Below are 21,108 nucleotides of genomic sequence, written 5' to 3' on the forward strand. Positions count from 1 at the left end.
CAATTTCACAGGAGCGAACTACTGCAGTGTTAACTCCTAAATGAATGAGCGGTAGCCTACTAAAACAAAGTTTACTTTGCCTCACCATCATCAGATGACCATTATTCATCTGAAATAGTCATTATTTGTAAATAATTAAGTAAGTAAACAACAACATAAACACATTACCTCATCGTGATCCATATTAACTGCCGTCTCTCGTTCATTCGCTTTTGTCAGCAATCTTTCAGCTCTGTGAGAGTAGGCTAGTTAGGTGACACTGCATCAACTCATTGCAATCAGGTGTGTGTGGCACTGACTGGCATTAGTTTATACTGTGTCACTAACCACTCTCAAGGAGCCGAAAAGAGTCCGGTGCCCTCACACTTTCAACACACAGACATGCACTATATTGCTTCCTGATCATTTGAATCTCGCAAGGCGGGGCACGAGCTAGAAAACAGCTTCACGACAGCTGGCGTCGTAAAAATACTACCGCTTTTGTCCAAAGGGGCCGCCAGCGGACAAAGTTACTCGTAGTGGCTTTAATGATAATCTGAGGGTGGATTTTTCCTGAAGGCTCGAATGGTTTGCCCTTTTTTTGTCAGTTCAGTGTATGTAAATGTCATGCAACACATTTCTCCCTTCTTTGCATGCACATTCTGTTTACTGTATACGAGTATGGCACCTCCCTAATTAGGACACTAAAACGCTCCTTGCAGTATCTCTTTCAGCTACCATCTACTGTATCTCCTGGGCAAAAAAAATTTAAACAAACCAATTTGTTTGCCTATAACTTCCCTCCATCTCAGAAAGTTATCTTTAATCCTAAATCTATTATTTATCTCAAAGCTGAAGAGGTGATGTACTGTATGTTCAGCAAGCTTGGTTATACCAACACTAATGGGCTCGGAGTAAGGCTGCTGAATAATACATAGGCTATTAATCTAATAATGGCGTCTGGAAACTGGAAACAATACCCCCTTATGCAGACCTACAAAGAAACATCAACTCAGGAGGAAAGCGCTGGACATTTGGACCTTGTAGCACCACAAACAAACAATCTCAAGGCCGACGGTACATGTAGATTTCCTTAAAGGTTGCTTTTGGATTCAATGCAATCTCCACCTTTTGGTCAAATTTTATGAGATGGTCTGATGCATTTTCTTTTGGTGCAAATGTAGACGTCTTTCAATATTAAAGGAAAGGATGCATAGGGAGGCTTACATGTCTTCCACTAATATACTGCCTGTTGAGCTGAAATGGAAGAGTTGTAGGTGTTAGGGACAAAGGGATGGGTAAATATTTGCATAACAGGGTGTTTTATTAGAAACAAGCTTTAATATTAATGCTTAAGTATCATGCATTAACCTGCAGTTGCTAAATAAACAACAATATTTCTCACTTTAAAAGGATGTTGATTTCAAGAGTCGACAGAACACACATTAATGATTGATTACTACCTGCCCCTGTCATAAGGAAAGCACTTACTTGAGATGCTAGGACACACTCTGGCTCGACTTTGGTATTTACTTCCACAGAGTTCATATTTGATGTCTCTAATTGGGTTTTACAGTCTATGGACCTGAATCAGAAGAAAGACAGGTGGTAATCATGATACAAACACAAAATACATCATCATAGTCCTGGAGATAAAATATCTAAGTGTAGACGCTGTAAAAGCATCATCCTCATAACCCATAACTTGGACTACATGATTCCTAAAGTTTTTGATCTGGTACTACGTTACTCCCTAACCCCTTGCCCACGTAGTGGACGTAACAGCATGATTTAATAAAACAAATGTTAAATGTACTCTCACCAGCCACTTTATTAAGTACAGCGGTTAAATTTCTTGTTAAAGCAGTAGTTTTCTTTGAACGGGTAATACCCTCAGGTGATAGGAATCGGACCCTTATATTGGAGAGCTGGTACCGGAACCTCCTGTACAGGGGTAACTCTAAAACTCCGAGATTATACACCGCCTAGCTCCGTTTTTTCTGTCTTTGCATGTTCCAAAAAACAGCGTCATTAAACCATGCCGTGATCAAGCCCAAGGTGTCAGCGGATAGTCCGATGTCCCTAATCCAAAACCAGTAGCCAAAAAACACAGAAACTCACTCTCGCGAGTCAGATCAGAGCGTCTTCCGTGTCTGGAATTGCATGTATTCTTGAGTCTATAAGGTAAAAATAATATAATAAGATAAGATAACCTTGTTTGACTTGTGAAATGGGGGACTTAAAGAACATTTTGATTTTGTCTGTACTATACTAGGTAATTGTACTATATTAACTGGGTATAATTGCATTACTAAAAAGACTAAAATACAAATGTCATTGACTAAGACTAGACTTAAATGTCATCAGCTTTTGTTGACTAAGACTAGACGAAAATAGTCCCAGATAATTCTGACTAAGAGAAGACTAAAATGCTCAAGACTTTTAGTCAACTGAAACTTGACTAGACTAAAAAGAGTTTAAACTGACTAAGACTAATACAAACTAAAATTACAATTTGACACAAAGACTGGACTAAAACTAAACTTAAAACAGGCTGCCAAAAACAACACTACTGATAACCATCAAAGAAAAAAAAGAAAATGCAATGAAGAAAAGCTAAAATACTCTGTGACGTCGTCAGGAGAAAAGTTGGAGACTCTCGCGAGGGCTCTGAACAATGAACCATCTCTAGGGTTTACAGAGAATGGCCCGAAAAAGAAAAAATATCCAGTGAGCGGCATTATATTTGGACGAAATTGCTTTGTTATCAGAGGTCAGAGGAGGATGGGCAGACTGGTTTGGTTGTTTGTTTTTACAAGCTATTGAACAGGTATACCCAATAAAGTGGACGGTGAGTGTATATATCCACCTTTTGTCATTCATCTTTCCATTCCAACAAAAATATACAGAGCAAATTTGAATTTTTTGGGCATATTTCGAAAGGCGATTAATCATGATTAATTCACAGCAACCATGTGATTAATATGATTAAAAATTGCAACGTTTGACAGCCCTAATTGGTATATGATGTAAAAGGCGGGGCCTGGTATTGTCCAATATTAACGTAATTCCTATGGATACAAAAAATGCTCGGATACCCTGCATTCCTGGTCAGGACAATACCTACCAAAGAAGCTCATTAGATGAATTCTTAGAAGAACGACGCCTCTCCAACTTCCATTTCCTGTTGCCATTCCTCTCTGGGTTGGGATTCAGTTCTTCCCATTTATCCAACGGTGAACCATTGTTAGCTGGTTACAGTGATAAATTAATTACAAATTAAATAATAAGGAATTCACAAAAAAGACATTAAAGGCCTACTTCACCGGTTTGAATATGAAGGTGTATTGAATTCTGAGATCCTATGTTGTATAAATGTGCAAAAAAAATTGAAATCGGTTCATCCTAGCCTGAGAAAAGGCAGAAAGAGTGTTTTTTTAACCCTATATTTCTCTTTCTCGTGACATCACAGAAAGAGAAATATAGGGTTAAAAAAAACGTACTTTGTAAATATTACTGTGATGTCACAGTAAAAGACATCACAGTAATATTTATGGAAATAAAGTAAGTTTTTTTTAACCCTATATTTCTCTTTCTGTGATGTCACGAGAAAGAGAAATATAGGGTTAAAAAAACACTCTTTCTGCCTTTTCTCAGGCTAGGATGAACCGATTTCAATTTTTTTCGCACATTTATACTACATAGGATCTCAGAATTCAATACACCTTCATATTCAAACCGGTGAAGTAGGCCTTTAAGCAAATCAAAAACACCCCTTAATACTAATATTTTTTAAATCCAATATTTTAACACCAGATCACAACCACTAATGGGAACCGGGTTTTGGGAGCATGATTTATTGATTTCACGCTCAGATTTTGTAATTATTTCCCTCAACTCTTAGCCTGGTCCTACCAGTCCATCGTATTTCATTTCATTTCATTTGTACAGAAGGTCTGGAATCGCTGGAAGGCGGGTGTCTGTTGAAGTTGAAAACGATTGGATCTGCCAAACTCTCAAATTGCTCCTGCTTGCTCTCAGATTTACTCCGCTTTGGCTCCCGCTGTATTGTTGTGCTCCAATATCTTGTTGCTCGCACAGAGTTCCTGGTTACACTGTATTCTCTTCTTCTAATAGGCTGCTTTGGTGCAATCTCAGATCATCTTCATGCGTTTCTCCTCCGCTCTTGATTTTTTGTGAAAAAAAGTTCCTCTCCCTCACTCATGAAGACAAATGGACCATCAAAGTCAAGGACCTCACTTATTTTTTATTTATTTTAATGGTGCCATTACTGCAACCAGCTTTTTGTGATGTTGTGCTATTTTGCCATACGTTGCATGCTGGCAAGGACTTAGGCGGTCTTTGTTGGCCAACCATCCTGGGAGTGGGTGAACAGTGTTAAAGAGTAACTGCCGTAAGGGGGCACTCTAAGGCCTGGGACACACATCCTGTGTCTACCTCTGGAGCGCTATCTCTCGCTTTTTTCGGCCACATAAGCAACGTCTCAGCTGCTGCTGCTGCTACAGCGCCGCTTATAAAAGCCCTGTCTTTCTACATAGAGTTTTCATAGATAATTCCCATTAATATGGAGTTGTTTCATGTCATTTTATGATGCATATGATTAATATTGAGTTTCAACAGTAAAAAGTAGTTTTTACTGTGTCCTGGGCCTAAGAGATAACGTGAACACACCTGAGGTTGTCCAAGAGCAGAGCAAAGCAGAAATCCGGGAGCAGATGACTCGAGAACGCACAAAAGCTGAGTGCGAGCATCAATATATTCAAGCACTAGCATACCATTTGAGCCGAAGCAGAGTTAGTCTGAATGCAAGCAGGAGCAATTTGAGTCCCAGGGCAGTGTTTGAGGGAAAAAGTTACAAAATCTGAACGTGAAATTAATAAATCATGCTCTCAATTGAAATACCTTGCTCTTGAATAAAGATAGGATATAAATAACTCCATACCCACAATAGTCACAGGACAGAAAGTTTTCCTGGTAAATGTTGTGTTATAATATAACTCTCATCAATGAATTATTAACTGAAATGTAGTTTGACTCACTCTGCATAATTAGTTCTCAGTGAAGACCTTTTAACCTTTCCAACTGGAAAATATGCAAGTAATTGGCTTTTTCCTCTTAATGTCTTTTAGTTTGATCCCTTGCATTAGTGAATTGGCCGTGATCCTTCTTTGGCCTATTTTGAACATGAGTGTGAGGTCAGTTCCACAGGGGATGCAAGGAGTCCAAATTTTGGGGTGTGTATGGTGTTGGGTGGTGGGAGATTTTAAGGCTTTACACAAACTTGGTGTGGTGGTTGGCAGCAAGGCAAAGCATTTTCATGGATGTAGAGGATATTGTATGTATTGTATATGGCATCACAGATGTTTATGATCAAAAAAGTAATACTCAGCCCTCAATGCAAACCGTGTAAACACAGTGCACCAGGTTCTTGCTGTTTCCTTCTTTTTCTTTGCATATAAGTAAAGTAACTGATGGTTGGTCTGCATCACTGTCCATAAGATGAATTAGCTTTTGCTCACAATTATTTTTTTAAGGAATTCACATCTGTACTTGTGGCTCTTCTTAAAGATTGTGAAAAATCCAAAGTTACACTAGAGTGAGTTCAAGCCGCCTTTACCTGAGTCTAGTGACGCCCTCTCTGGGGTTCTCATCCTCGGTCCTGTCTGTTCAACTTCCACCTGGATCAGCTCCGTCTCATCTGTCTTGTTCCTGTTAGGGTTGTTCTTGTGGCTGTTGCCCCGGGATGACAGGGAACTCTTCCTGTCCTTGCTGTTCGCCCTTTCACCGGGTTCACTGAGATCCAGCAGGTCCAGTGTGGAAGAAAGAACTGTGAGGGACAGGACAGTATTTTAGCCTTTCTCTTTTCACAGAGCCGTTGCAAGATTTCTTTGGAACTGCGATGCTCATCTGGAAGAGAAAACAATAGGCCCACAGTATTGCCCCCTGAGTTTTTTGTATGATGACATATTTATTTTGTTTTTAGTAGGGGAGAACGGGGTAAGTAGGCACACTTTTTACTCTAGTGAGAATTGCTTATCACCTAAACATCTTTCAATAGTAATTCCTACATTAAATTGAAGCTTAAGGTGTTGGCTTGAAATGTGTGCCCCTCACTTTTTCTATCTTATTGTAATAAAGAAGAAATGAATCATCAAAGACACCCTTACACATTGTGACAACCAATCCCATCAAGGGGTCGGTTGTCAAACACTATGGGGTTGTTTGTCACAATGTTATCTTAATGGGAATAATCTTAAAAAGAAGGCAAGAAAGTAGAACTAAATTTGAAAGTTTAATTGCATTGTCAAGTTGACAAATAGGCCTACATAACTTAATGTAGCCTTGGCAGCTGGTCTAGTTTGGGATGCACTGGGTTGTTTTGATTTTGTTGCCCTTTTTTCTTTTGCATGCTAGCTGCCTTTTCCTGCTCTATTCTTTCCTTCTCTGGGGTGTCAGTGAGGATACAGCTTGAAAATTTCTTTCGTTATTGTGTTCCTTTTCTGGCTGCAGCCTTGAGATAACATGTGACAACCAACCCCCCAAAAAATGTGACGACCAACCCCAACTTGAATTTCTTGCTAGCATCAAGGCCAACAACCATCTGACATCTATTTAGCTTGCTAACCACAATCTAAACTATAATTTACCCTTCACACTTTGTATGGGTAACAAGTGTTTTGTTATAAACCCATTGTGTAAAAGCCTAGAAGAAAAATACTGAGTAGGTAAATGTTTTCAATTTGACATGAAAAACACAAACAGTCGTCTCACCTCAAATTCAGCAGTCTAACTCCTAGAAAGACTATGTAGGTGACCTCTGATCCCAATTCTGGATATTTACATACCAACATTTCACAGACAGCGCCTTCAGGTTCCGAGATATAACGATTGTGACAACCAACCCGTGTGACAAATTACCCCGTTCTCCCCTATGTACAGTGGCCTGTTTCAAGAAGCGGGTTTTGAGGCAACTCAAGAGTTTGTTCGCTCTGAGTTAGTGGACACTCTGGGTTTTCCGTTTCAGGGAGCAGGTTCAGCGCAACACAGAGTCCGTTACTGCGGCAACATACGCCTTGAGTCTAACCTGCTGGATAGGTGGTTAGACCTACTCTGAGTTTGTTTTCACATTACGCTGCAGCTACGACTGAAGAAAGAGTGTCACTATCACAAGGCGTCCCTGTACAGTTCAAAGCAAAATCACTCCATAGAAATCTCCATTGGGATGTTTTTATAATTTCCTGGTGATTTTACTTTTGATCGATCATTTATCTGATCAGTAGCCTTGTTCTCAGCCCTTGTGTTGTTCATATAGACGGCCACCTTACACATCGTGAAAATGCTCTACATTCAGATTAATAAACCTATTTGTATTGTATGTATATCATTATTTTTTTTTAGGAGTTTTTTAACGTCTGTGCCACTGAACAGATTTCTGTCAGGTTGAAAAGTAATTCTGCGGCTGCACGCGATCGTTACTGTTCACTTGTGTGATCCCGAAGTCACAAACGAGCCTCCTTAACTAGCCTAATATGAATATAGAAATTATATAATAATTTAAAGATCTCCTATTATACTACTTTTCTGGTCTTAATTTCTCATTAATGACTCCTATAGAGCAGGGGTTTTCAAAGTGTGAGAGAGTGAGCCCCCCCTCAGAGAACAAATTTCAGCGGAGCCCCTCCCCCCCCCCAAATCTTTTTTTCTAAATCCCTGTGTGTTTTGAAAGATCTTTTAATTATTTTACAAATTTAAACATATTTTTGAAACATTCTAAAAAATGTTGTGCGTTTTTAAACACATTTTTTAATACAGTAGTGACTGAGTGTGCAGCGGAGTGAGAAAGATAGGCAGACAGACTTTCTCAAATTATTGATTAGTTAAATGTCATTCACACACCCAGTGTTTTTTCGCTAGTGCCTCCAATGTCTTGGTGGAGGAAAATAGTAGCCAGTGGAGAACCAGACCCTCCTAGGTGGGTCCGGGGGTATGCCCCCCGGGAGATTTTTTTTCACCTTTTTAAAGTGAAATGCATGAATCTGGTAGCCTGGCATTCCCAGACCTGCCACTAGGCGCTGGCAAATTAAAGTTGCTGCGCCTGTTGGTCTGGACACTCTCCATTGAAGCTTTTTCAAAAAGTCGAGAAATCCCAACTCACGTTTCAATTGGTTCTATCTAATATGGGCACGCCAGAGCCCTTTGTATGGTGCTCTGTGGCGGACGTAACCGGATGACGACAGTGACGTGCATGCGACGTCGAAGCCGTGATAGTAAACATCAAAGATGGCTGCGGATATGTTGTGTGAGTTTGAGACTGCTTTGACCTCGACCCTTTACGATTTGGAAGACGGCACTCAAATCTTTCATTAGCAAGTAAGTGGAATGTTCTGTTTTGCCGACCGACCACGGCAAAAGTTTAATTTAACAGTTTAACAGATGTTCGCTAAACGGGGCTTAATACGTCACCTTGTGCATCGCTCTGATTGGTTGTAGTGCTATCCAACTGCGTGCAGTGGCATTTGAAATGCACGAGTAGGAGCCGCCCCTTGAGTTGGAAATTACTATTGATCGTGGCCAGACCCTCTATCGTTCAAGATATCAGGGTCTGGATTTCCAGGCTATGAATCTGGTGCACTTTGAGAGGAAATTTAAGAGGCTAAATATGAGGAATTTTGTGTGAACAAATAATTTGGAGACACTGGGTCTGATGAATTAGAAGCTATTGAAAAAAGACACATGGATCTTCCATAAAAATATTAATTTAAAATACAAAAATGTATGCAGGGTCCTCTGGGTTGGGCTTGGCGCTCTTTTTCTTTAACGAGACCTATTTCTCTGTAATACAATGAATGCATTTAAATGCAGTGAGAGGAACAAAGCAGAATAACTCTTGTCCAGCTATGCCGTGATCTTAATATAAAAAACACAAAAAAAAAATAAAAAAATTCAAACAATGTTTTCAAACCACTGCTATAGAGCAACCTGACACGAATCACAGCACAACAACTATGTAGATTTTCGGGAAACTCTTCCTTTCAACTGGGCGCTTTCAGCATTCTCTTTCAACACTCGGCTTCGTCTTTCTCCGCCCCCTCGCCCCCCTCCTGCCAACCCCACTCCACTACGTCTTAATGCATGTAAGTGCGCTCGGGCTTTCGGTTTAGTTAACGTGTCAGTAGCAGTCAGCTGTGTGTGTGGGACTTGGGCGGATATAAAACATTTTGTGGAAGCATTCGAGCCCGTGCTGTATTATTACAGTGAAAATAGCGTAAAGTGCAGTCTTTACCACTAAAGTGGACTGGTGGAGCAGGTGAGAAGTGAGGAGTTGTAGAGGAAGTAAGAGTAGGCTGTGTGCATGGGCTGTGTGCGGACTCCTGTGTGTGTCCCGCTCTTCAGAGGGAGGCGGGGTTTATTCTGAGATTACTTCATGCTCCGTTCTCACTGTGGCCTTCAGTGTGCGCACGTACTTCTAAAAACTTCACAATGAAGGATGAAGGCTGCACACCTTTGTACTTCTAAAAACTTCACAATGAAGGATGCACACCTTCGTGCTGTGTGCAAGCAATATCCGGAAGCTCATGCCGATCTGACTAAAACTCAGAGAGATATGCGAGCCACAGACACACACACACACACACACACACACACACACACACACACACACACACACACACACACACACACACACACACACACACACACACACACACACACACACACACACACACACACACACACACACACACACACACACACAGACACACACACACAGACACAGACAGACACACACACACACAGACAGACGTTTCTTGCTTTATAGATAGAAGATGATGTTTTCCATGCTTAATGCTCTTTAGAGGACAAGTATCCAACAATAGCAAATCAAGAGGCACGCTCATGGGGAAGGTCGCCTGAAGAGTTGTCCGCAACAAAAACACAAGCTGTTTATGAAAAGGCAATGATATGAAGTTTGACATGATGAGACTGGGAAGACAATTGCACAGAAAAGAAGTGCACGTCTTAACTTCTGACAGAAAGGGATAAAAGCATGCAGGCTTCTTATTTGTAGTCATTAACTGTTCACTTTTGGAGGCTGAAATGACTACTTGCATATATTTTTTTTCAGCTCCACCATCATAGCTAGCTAGTTAACTTGCCAGTCTCAATTGATTAGGACGCAATATAGTGCATTTCCGTGTGTTGAAAGCCGTGAGGGCACGGACTCTTTTCGGCTCCGTGAGGGTGGTTAGTGACACTGCATCAAGTAATGCCAGTCAGTGCCACACACACTTGATTGCAATGAGTTGATGCAGTGTCACCTAACTGGCTACTAATTTTTACGTGTGACATGGTGCATTATCCTGCTGGAAGTAGTTATCAGAAGATGGGTACACTGTGGTCATAAAGGGATGGACATTGTCAGCACCAATAATATAAGTAGCCTGTGGCGTTTAAACAATGCTCAATTTGTACTTAGGGGCCCACAGTGTGCTAAGAAACACCATTACACCACCAGCCTGAACAGTTGATACAAGGCAGGATGGATCCATGCTTTCATGTTGTTTACGACAAATTCTGACCCTACCATCTTAATGTCGTAACTGAAATCGAGACTTATCAGACCAGGCAAGATTTTTTCCAATCTTTTATTGTCCAATTTTGGTGGGCCTGTGCGGATCGTAGGCTCGGTTTTCTGTTCTTAGCTGACAAGAGTGGCACCTGATGGGGTATTCTGCTGCTGTAGCCCATCTGCTTCAAGGTTGGACGTGTTGTGCGTTCAGAGATGGTGTTCTGCATACCTTGGTTGTAACAGTCTGCCAACTCTTCTCTGATATCCATCAGGCATTTCGTCCACACAACTGCCACTCACTGGATTTTTTTCCTTTTTCGGACTATTCTCTGTAAACCCTAGAGATGGTTGTGCGTGAAAATCCCAGCAGTTTCTGAAATAACCAGAGCAGCCCGTCTGGCACCATCAACCATGCCACGTTCAAAGTCACTTTAACCCCCTTTCTTACCCATTCTGTTGCTCGGTTTACCTTCAATTAAAACTGCGAGCAGTGATGACCGGGCCCTCGCACTCTCGTGCTGGACGCCGTCCCGGGCGAGAGAACGCGCCGCGGTCTCCTCCACTTCGGAGTGCGCGGCGCAGCGACACTTGTCACCGGGAAGCGCGGAAGTTGCCGTGATACGGACGCGAGGACGTCCTCGGGCCTGGGCTCTTACCAGGCGGGTGAAGTTTGGAGCGCGTGGGACGGTGCAGAGCGAAATCACAGAGACTTCCTGTTTCGTGGCGATGACGCCGAGAAACTATGAAGGGCACGGAGCCGACAGAACCGGCTTCCCGTGTAATCGTCTCTAGACCTCCCTGAGCAGCTTTGAGGTTGATTTGATCAAGTGTGTAGGACGTGGAGGTTAATCACCAACATGCAATATTTACTTTGCCCAGCAGGTGGCACTCTCACTTTATATGAATATTAGTGTGTGGGCTTCCTCAGGCCTTGGGTCTCATTAACCATAAAAAATTGGAGAAGATGAGACAGAGTATGGTGGAGTTAGGCCAACTTCCTGTTTTTTTGACGAATACTTCAAAATAAAAGACTTCCTGTTGATTTTGGGGCGGGGCGTCAAGAGGCTTTTTTGTTTGTACTGGGATTGTACATTGCTGTATGAAATTGTGTGGTTCTAAGTATAACACAGCCTGAGTTATGATCAGGTTCATGAGGTTCGTTTTTGATGTTTTTTGGCGAATGAGGCTGCAAGACGGTTATTCCGGATAAAACGAGCTTTCGGGTATATCATCTTCCATGTCGGAGGACTTACCCTATCATATTTTTTTTTGCACAAAAAGTTGTTATGAGTCCACTTTACTCTGCAATCCTGCAGAGTAATGTGGAGTTATGACATACGAGTCAATTTTGTGAATATTGGCCGGCATTTCGTCATAGTTATTCGAAATCAAACAATTTCTTTTTTGGTATCTTCCATGTCTTATGAGTGTCCATATGATTTTCGCTTTGCAAAATATGTTCCTGCTAGGAGTTATGAATTTTTGAACATTGTGATGATTTGAGTCAGAAATTCACATATTTCAAATTAAAAGACTTCCTGTTGATGTTGGGGCGGGGTTTCAAGAGGCTTTTTTGTGGGGCCTGCAGAGATACATTTGGGTTTTAAATGTGGTGCAGCTAGGTATAACACAGCCTGAGTTATGATGAATTAAAGTTTCATGAGGTTGTTTTTTTATGATGTTTACGTCAACTTTGACCCCCAATAGCTCCCTGGTATTATGGTAAATTTGAAATTTTTCCGCAATTTAACATCGGGCAAGCGTTGTGAGTATTTGAGAAGTGGTTTGACGTCCCTGGTGTAAAAACTGTAGGACGAGTTCGTCAATATGTGAAATTTTGTAATATGGCGATTTTAGGCACTAAATCCAAAATGACCGACTTCCTGTTGAGTTTGGCCCAGGACATAAAATTGCATTTAGGTGTGCCTCATGGCAATACATGTTGTCCCAAAATTTCAGGCTTCTAGCCCAATTTTTGAGCATGCATTTCCTGAAAAACTGTGTGTGGCAATTTTTTGAGATCAAATCTTGAAACCACTGATAAGTTGCAATTTTTTGCAGGTCTGACCTGCCCGCAGAGTTTTTCAACTTTTGCACGACGGGAAAGTGCTCAAAAGTGCCAAAAATTACTAAAAATAATAAAGAAGAAGAAGAAAAATCCTGACGGTTTCAATAGGGCTTCGCACCAGTCGGTGCTCGGGCCCTAACAAGTTGTGCTGTCCAGGTTTACATGCCTAAATGCATCGAGTTGCTGCAATGTGATTGGCTGATTGGTTATGCGTTCACAAGAAATTGAACCGGTGTACTGTATAAAGTTGCCTAGTATGTAGGAGCATAGATAGTAAATAATATGGATGTAGCATCCGGGCTGACCTCAGTTATTCACACATGCATCCAATAATCCTGGTTTGTGCGCGTCGCCATTTTGTGAGATTTTTACTCCGCCTCACGTCGGGGGGGGAGGGAGATAGCTGACGTATACCTCCGAGGCAAAGTGAGGGACAACGGGCGGAGAGCTGGCACTCAAGAGATCGCGCCAATACATTTTAACCTCCGATAAAATAAAAACTAGCGTGGTCCAAAAAAATTCACCCCCCTCAGTGTTGTCATGGAGATATGACCTAAACATACAGACTAAAATGGTTTTGTGGCCCAGGATGTAAATAGGTTTAATAAGAATTTGAAAACGGCCTATCTAACAAGTGAGTCAAATAAAAACTGCTCGGTCTTGTTACCACCCCCCAGTGGCACTTCCTGGTTACTACAGTTGTGGTCACTTCCTTATTGGATGCTGGTAAAAATCGCTGAGTTTGGGGCTTGTGTAGGAGGTAGCATCCAGTGTGTTACTGAAATCCCTCACAACCACAGCATGTTATGAAACAGGCAATTGTACACTTCTATTCCATATTGTTCTTTTGTTTTGACCTGGTCTTAATGATTAACCAGCAAATAAAAAATGACTAATTGAAAAATAACTTCTTGCACTGGGTAGTCACTAGGGCTGTGAATATTTTGGAATCCCACGATTCGATTCCGATTCCTGGGGTCACGATTCGATTCAATATCTATTTTTCGATTCACGATAGATTTTTCGATTCAAAAACGATTTTTCGATTCAAAACCTTTCCTGATTCAAAATCGATAACTGGATTCCGTTTAGAAGAGGATTTGGTGGATCTACTCCAGTCCACTGTGTGCTAAGAGGCATTATGGTACATTATGGAATGAAATCAAATTAAAGTCCATGTCTTATTTATCTTCATTAAAGTCTAGTTGAATGTGAAGCTTGTAATGTACGTGATTTTAAGGCAACATTACCGGCATACATATTTTATTTATTTTATTTCATTTTAGATTTTTCTTCTTTTTGATTTTGGCAAATTATAAATCGCAGGAGATAGGAATCGCGATTTTTACATGAATCAATTTTTTTCAACACCCCTAGTAGTCACCTCTGTTCCTCTGTGCGTGCCATAAGATAGACAGGCTATTGCAGACTGAAAAATGACTCTAATTCAAATGTACTCTACCTGCTGTGTTTGAAGTCACTGGGCGGGAAACCCCATCACACTTAGTCTCGCAGAGGAAATCGTCGATGGAAGGGCTCAGAAGTGGGCGGCTCTCTTGTTGCTCACTCACCAGCTGTAAGGGCAAACAGACACAGCATTTCAGGCTTCAGCTCCACATGAAACTCCAATCATAATGTCTACAAGAGTCCCTGTTCTCATTGTGTGAGGTTCAGCCCTTTTGTTCATCACACAGATGACAAAGGTGTCCCTACACTGAAACGTCCCTGCATTGCAAAAGGGATGTCAAAGTGCATGTGTGTTGTTTTAGGAAGACAACAAACATTTGTGCTCCTTTTATGAAAACATAATTTATTCACAGAATCTTCTTGACATAGATCCATTGCGCTGTATATTTTGAGTCGTGGTAAGGCCTAGCGGCTGCTCTTTCCGAAGTGCTTCGCTACTTGTGCCCTATTAGTATGATCAATCCTTTTGCATGGAAAAGATTTTCTTACACACACAAAGACGTTAACTGGACAAATTATGTAAATCAGGAATTAAGATAATTTCATACGTTCTGTAATAACCTGATTACTTTAACACTTACCAGTACTAATTGCAACAGGCCGTTTTAGTGGAGCAATTACTGCGTATGAAACCTGTGTAGGCCTACTTAAGCAGCGCTATTCCTCTATACTCCCCTTCTCTATGTCTCTCTGTCTCCCTCTCTCTCCTCAACACTTGTGTGCTTTAAAGCCACTACGAGTAACTTTGTCCGTTGGCGGCCCCGTTGGACAAAAGCGGTAGTATTTTTACGACGATGCAAGATTCAAATGATCAGGAAGCAATATATTGCATTTCCGTGTGTTGAAAGTGTGAGGGCACCGGACTCTTTTCGGCTCCTTGAGAGTGGTTAGTGACACAGCATAAACTAATGCCAGTCAGTGCTACACACACCTGATTGCAATGAGTTGATGCAGTGTCACCTAACTAGCCTACTCTCACGGAGCTGAAAGATTGCGTGTCCTCACAGAAAGCGAATGAACGAGAGATGGCAGTTAGTATGGATCACGATGAGGTAATGTGTTTATGTTGTTGTAAATAATTACTATTTCAGATGAATAATGGTCATCTGATGATGGTGAGGCAAAGTAAACTTTGTTTAGGCTACCGCTCATTCATTTAGGAGTTAACACCGCAGTCTAGTTCGCTCCTGTGAAATTGTGTATACGTTGCTTGGCAACGCCCTCCCGCCCGTCTAACACTCTCCCTTTTAGCTTTTCTTCATTGCATTTTCTTTTTTTTCTTTGATGGTTCAGCCCCGTTATCAGTCATTATGACGACAAATAACTGTCTCAAACAAGGCTCCCGCTCCCCTTCCCTCACCTGGAGGGATAGGCTTCTCAAATCACGTAATCGCGTCACACTGAAATCTGCGACCAATACGGATATGTGACCATAGAGCCTGCACGCGCGAACCGAAAATCGGACTGGGTGTGCGACCAGACCAAAACGCAGTAATAAAAACTATATAAAAACGTCTTTCTTTGCACTGATGGTCTCGTTTGCTGTTAAAGGTAATTTATGATTATCAGAGGAAACATGAGGCTGTTTAAAAGATATTTCAATGTTACTTGTAGCTGCTTTAAATTATATTAATTGATATTGACTCATATTATGGGTGAAATCTGGAGGAAGTGGGTTGTGTACTTATATAGGAAAGGGCAGTTATGATGGAGCTCAGGTTTATTTTAATAAGGGGTGCTTTTATTAAAAACAATGTCACCGTATAAACCTGTGATCTGTGTGAAACATTCAACCTATGTCGATGTGAAGCCATAAACCAGAGAGATTAGCTGGGCTGTGAAACATCTGATGGACGTGTCCCAAACAATTACTTAACCATTATTGCTTATTTCACCGTCCAAACCATGAAAATGCTTATCACCTTGCCTGTGGTGCACCAATTTGTTGGGTTGCCATTGCAGCTGCAGAATAGGTTACATCCAATTCATTAGGGGTACCCTGAAGCCCAGATACTCCAGGTGCAGCTGTCTGCAATTTGCCAACCAATGTTTCATCATTTGGAGGTGAAAACCAGTTTTGTCCCTTGGAATAGGGTAAACCCTGTTGTCAGCCCGTGTATAATGCTGGCAGCGAGGAAACATGACATTTGCTATTGTTTCAGGCCGCGTTTCCAAGCAGAATTTTAATGAAGAGGCTTTAAGTTCCCAAGCAAGAATGGACTGCACACAACCTTCTATAAGCATAATATATGTAAAAATTTACTGAATTGACTAGAATGTACATGCCTTTAAAATTAAAGTTAATATTAGAGAATATCCATTCTGTATTATAATATGGCATGGTAGTAGCCCTTTAACTCATTTGTTTGGCTCAATGCAATTTGTTTACTGTTGTATGAGTAAAATAATAATAATTGCAAACTGGATTTAATTATTCCTTCCCTTTTGCCAGACACTCGGATGCACATTTGATATACTGTAGTTGTCAAAATACATAAATGATCTTGAAGAAATGTTGTTGAAAAATAACCTTCATGAGGATAGGATTATTTATCTATTTAATTTATTACTGTAATACTTTATTTGTTACTTGTGTTTGGAGAATGGAGAAGATTTCTTAAATATTTGCTGCAAAAAAGAAAAACTTTTGCAGCAGACAGAAAACCTTTGAAAAAGCTTACAAATGATATCCAGAGGAAGGGGTTGTTACTTTGTTGTGTTAGAGTTTTTGCTGCGCTGCAAGAACGCTGACCCAGCGCAGGTAATTAGGGTTTGTGCTATCCTGGTGTCAGAATAAAGCTTTGTCTCACAGTGTGAAGTAACCTAATTTCATTCTCTGCTGCTGCCAGCCCATGTATTTTCCCCCTATTTTGGACAAATTATAGGATGAGAATTCACAGGGAAAGAATTGTTTTTAAAGGTTGTTTCTATTCAGTGATTTACACTTTGTGCTTGTTTGGCGTAGTAATTGAGTCTGAGTGAAGGCTGAGCCACCTTTGACTCCGCTACAATTGTTAGTGTTGTGAAAGAGGTAGATGCTTCATTTAATCTTGCCTACGAAATGTCATCAAACCTAAATAATAACCACTAAGAGCTTGGCCTGACAGGAAGAAATGAATCATCCCAAAATACTTTTGCTTCTTCATTAGAGGATTTTCACCCACAGTCAACTGAAACACCACCTGTTACCCCTAAAACTAAGTATGAATAATGAAACTGAAATGGACCGATCCAACCTTGGCACCAAGAGAAACTCTGCTTTTGATCCAGGGAAAACAAAAGCTGTAACATGCTTCCACACTTCTGCCCTGTTTGTTGTTGGTGGTAGAGGGTAATGTATGTATTTGAATGAACTGTATATTGTTTTACATACAAAATAACCTTTTAGAATATTTTAACTGTCACATCAATAAACTATTTGGCTCACCCTGAGTGATAACTGATAACTGTTTATCACTCATGCCAACATTACCAACATCATATTAAAAGAGGATCAATTACCTCATTTTAGCCTAATGTCTGACAGGTGCTGTGGGAGATCTAATACGTGTATTGACAATTAGAGCTGATATAAATGGCCATTTAATCGTTTCATGCTGATAAACTGTTAAAGCAGATATTAAGCAAAAGTCCTTATCTGCATACATGGATTTGAGCCTCAACAATGAGACTCTTCATGTCTTTCTGTGTTTTATATCAGTATATCGAATACTTTCAGGACAAAAGAAGTGTTGTCTCGGTCACAGTTTTGACATGAACAAACAAACTAACAAATTAATATAAAATGTTTTCAAATGATGAAACTAACTATCATTAAAGCCCAAACAACACATAATGTTCAATAATTTCCTTTGTTCCATATAGTCATGGAATAATGATATAACTCGTTCTTCTTAAGTATCATTTACTATTACTAGTCTATTGTACATTATAGTTTATAGTAAAAATATATATATTTTTTTAGGGTTTTAGGTTTTCTGTTTAACCATCAACATAAATGTCAACTGAGCTAGTTAGCCTACTCTGTAAAACTCAGTAGATACAGTCATATGAAAAAGTTTGGGAACCCCTCTCAGCCGGCATTATAATTGACTCTGCTTTCACAAAAAAAAATATAAAAGTGGTATGTCTTTAATTTACCAGGAACAGCTAACTACTGGGATGTTTTCCAAACAAAGGTTTTTGGAAAGCAGTATTTGGTTGTATGAAATAAAATAAAATGTGAAAAACTGGCTGTGCAAAAATATAGGAACCCTTGTGGTTTTGTTGATTTTAATGCCTGTAACAGCATGTAAAACTGATGACTTTAAACACAAAGTTGGTTGGATTATGTTGTTAAGCCTTGAACCTCATAGAAATGTCTGTTTAATCATGAGAAAATGTATTTTAGGTGCCTAAATGCAAGTTGCACTTCTCTTTGACTCTCTGCTGAAGTGAGACAGAATGGGATCATCAAAACAGCTCCCAAAAGATCTGAAAAACAAAGATTGTTCATTGTCATGGTTTAGGGGAAGGCTACAAGAAGCTTTCCCAAAGGTTTCAATTGTCAATTTCGACTGTAGGGAACGTTGTCAGGAAATGGAAGGACACAGGCATAGTGGCAGTTAAACCCAGGCATGGCAGACCAAGAAAAAAACAGGAGCGGCATAGGTGGAGGATTGTGAGAATGGTTACACACAACCCACAGATCACCTCCAAAGACCTGCAAGAACATCTGGCTGCAGATTGTGTATCTGTACATCGTTCAACAATTCAGTGCAATTTGCACCAAAACATCTGCTTTTTATAAAGACCAAATAACTTAATTTTTGTCTCATCAGTCCAAAGCATTTTCTTCCAATATGAAGCTGGCTTGTCTAAATGAGCTTTTGCATACTCCATGCAACTGTATCTGTGGCGTGGGCGCAGAAAGGGCTTCCTTCTCATCACGCGGCCATGCAGATGTTTTGGTGCAAATTGCACTGAATTGTAGAACCATGTACAGATACACAATCTGCAGCCAGATGTTCTTGCAGGTCTTTGGAGGTGATCTGTGGGTTGTGTGCAACCATTCTCACAATCCGCCGCATATGCCGCTCTTGTACTTTTCTTGGTCTGCTAGACCTGGGTTTAACTGCAACTGTGCCTGTGTCCTTCCATTCCCTGACAACGTTCCTTACAGTAGAAATTGACAATTGAAGCCTTTGGGAAAGCTTCTTGTAGCCTTCCCCTAAACCATGACAATGAATAATCTTTGTTTTTAAGATCTTTTGGGAGCTGTTTTGATGATCGCATTCTGTCTCACTTCTGCAGAGAGTCAAAGAGAAGTGGAACTTGCATTTAGGCACCTAAAATACCTTTTATCATGATTAAACAGACCTTTATATGAGATTTAAGGCTTAACAACATAATCCAACCAATTTTGTGTTTAAAGTCCTCAGTTTTACATGCTGTTACATGCATTAAAATCAGCAACACCACAAGGGTTCCCATATTTTTGCACAGCCAGTTTTTCACATTTTATTTAATTTCATACAATTAAATACTGCTTTTCAAAAAATCTTTGTTTGGAAAATATCCCAGTAGTTAGTTGTTCCTGGTAAATTAAAGACATACCACTTTTATCTTTTTTGTGTGAAAGCAGAGTCAATTATAATGCCGGCTGAGAGGGGTTCCCAAACTTTTTCATATGACTGTAATACAGATATGGGAGATGAAGATTGGAGGGTGACAATCTCTTAACAATGTAAATTACATTCATTGATGCACATGCTCGCAGTAGCTGAGTGGATGGTAATCAGAGAAACATCTGTCCGTCAATAACAACTTTTGTGATGCTTGTAAAGCATGTATTGGGGACATTAGAGATTTACTTTCTGCATTAAACAAAGGTGCACTAATAAATCTCCTGTCTTTTTGAAAGTTACAATAGATGTCCTTGGAATTCTCCACTTTTTTTACTTGAGCAATAAAAACGTCTTCGCTGCACAGTCAGTCTTACATGTAACTGATTGACTGCAGGTCAGCACTGTTAAAGGATTATGTGGGACATTTATAGGACACCATCATTTACACATACAAGTATTTAATTAAAAAGTCTTGAGATGGGGCGCCCTTAGCTCAGTTGGTAGGGCATCCCCCCCCCATGGGCCTCGGCCAGCAGCGGACCGGGTTCGATTCCAGCCCGCGGTCGTTCTCTGCATGTCACTCCCCTCTCTGCCCCTGTTCAACTCTGTCTCTACACTATCAATAAAGCATAAAAATGCCCAAAAAAAATATCTTAAAAAAAAAAGTCTTGAGATTTTCAGGGAATAATGAAAGATGATGACAGAATCTTGGCGGAGAGTCATATTCACTGCTGAAAGTTTTGCAGGGTTAGCATATTCTCAGACAATACGACGTGGTGTTGAGAAACAAGAACGTTATTTTTTTTAATTGCAAGCTTGGCATAAAAACAGTACATTTACTCGGTGAGGATTATAATATCAAGATCTATACAGAGAGCCTCTAATTTAGCTACAAAGTTTAATCTTTTAGAATTATGCTTTTCTGTTGTAGTTTTGAGCCACGCTAACAGCTTTCTGGATGTAAATGTTCATTCTGAATAAATATTTCAAAAACTATAGCCTATGTAACACATGCACTGGGACTCAGTCTGAAATTATCTAGAGTTTGCCTGGCTGAGTTGTATGTCTGAACACAAACGTCTGGGTTCTTCGACTCTGACTTTACCCAGGTGGGCCCCTAGTGCTAAATCAGGGAGTCAGAAGGGGGGATGGGATGGTGTAACCAAGCCCCAACCTCAGCGATTTTTACTGGCATCCAATAAGGAAGTGACCTACAACTGTAGTAACCAGAAAGTGCCACTGGAGGTGGCGCCAAGACGAGCAGTTTTTCTTTGACTCACTTGTTAGATAGGCCGTTTTCAAAGTCTTATTAAACCTATTTACAGCCTGGGCCACACAACCATTTTAGTCTGTATGTTTAGGTCATATCTCCATGACAACACTGAGGGGGATGAATTTCT

At 40.4% G+C, this 21,108-nt stretch overlaps 1 protein-coding gene across 1 annotated transcript in view; it reads right to left on the reverse strand.

Moving 5' to 3' along the window:
• pex5la (peroxisomal biogenesis factor 5-like a) overlaps positions 1–21,108 on the reverse strand; it is a gene marked incomplete at both ends in the record, with an annotated part of 111,626 nt that overhangs the window by 42,557 nt on the left and 47,961 nt on the right. Inside the window, 5 exons of the mRNA XM_080032417.1 lie at positions 1,207–1,236; positions 1,471–1,564; positions 3,107–3,230; positions 5,618–5,827; positions 14,098–14,209. Of these exons, the coding sequence (XP_079888543.1) occupies positions 1,207–1,236; positions 1,471–1,564; positions 3,107–3,230; positions 5,618–5,827; positions 14,098–14,209 (570 nt within the window). The remainder of the gene's footprint in view (positions 1–1,206; positions 1,237–1,470; positions 1,565–3,106; positions 3,231–5,617; positions 5,828–14,097; positions 14,210–21,108) is intronic.

The sequence above is a fragment of the Ammodytes marinus genome (assembly GCF_949987685.1).
Source record: "Ammodytes marinus genome assembly, chromosome: 8".
Taxonomy (NCBI): domain Eukaryota; kingdom Metazoa; phylum Chordata; class Actinopteri; order Uranoscopiformes; family Ammodytidae; genus Ammodytes; species Ammodytes marinus.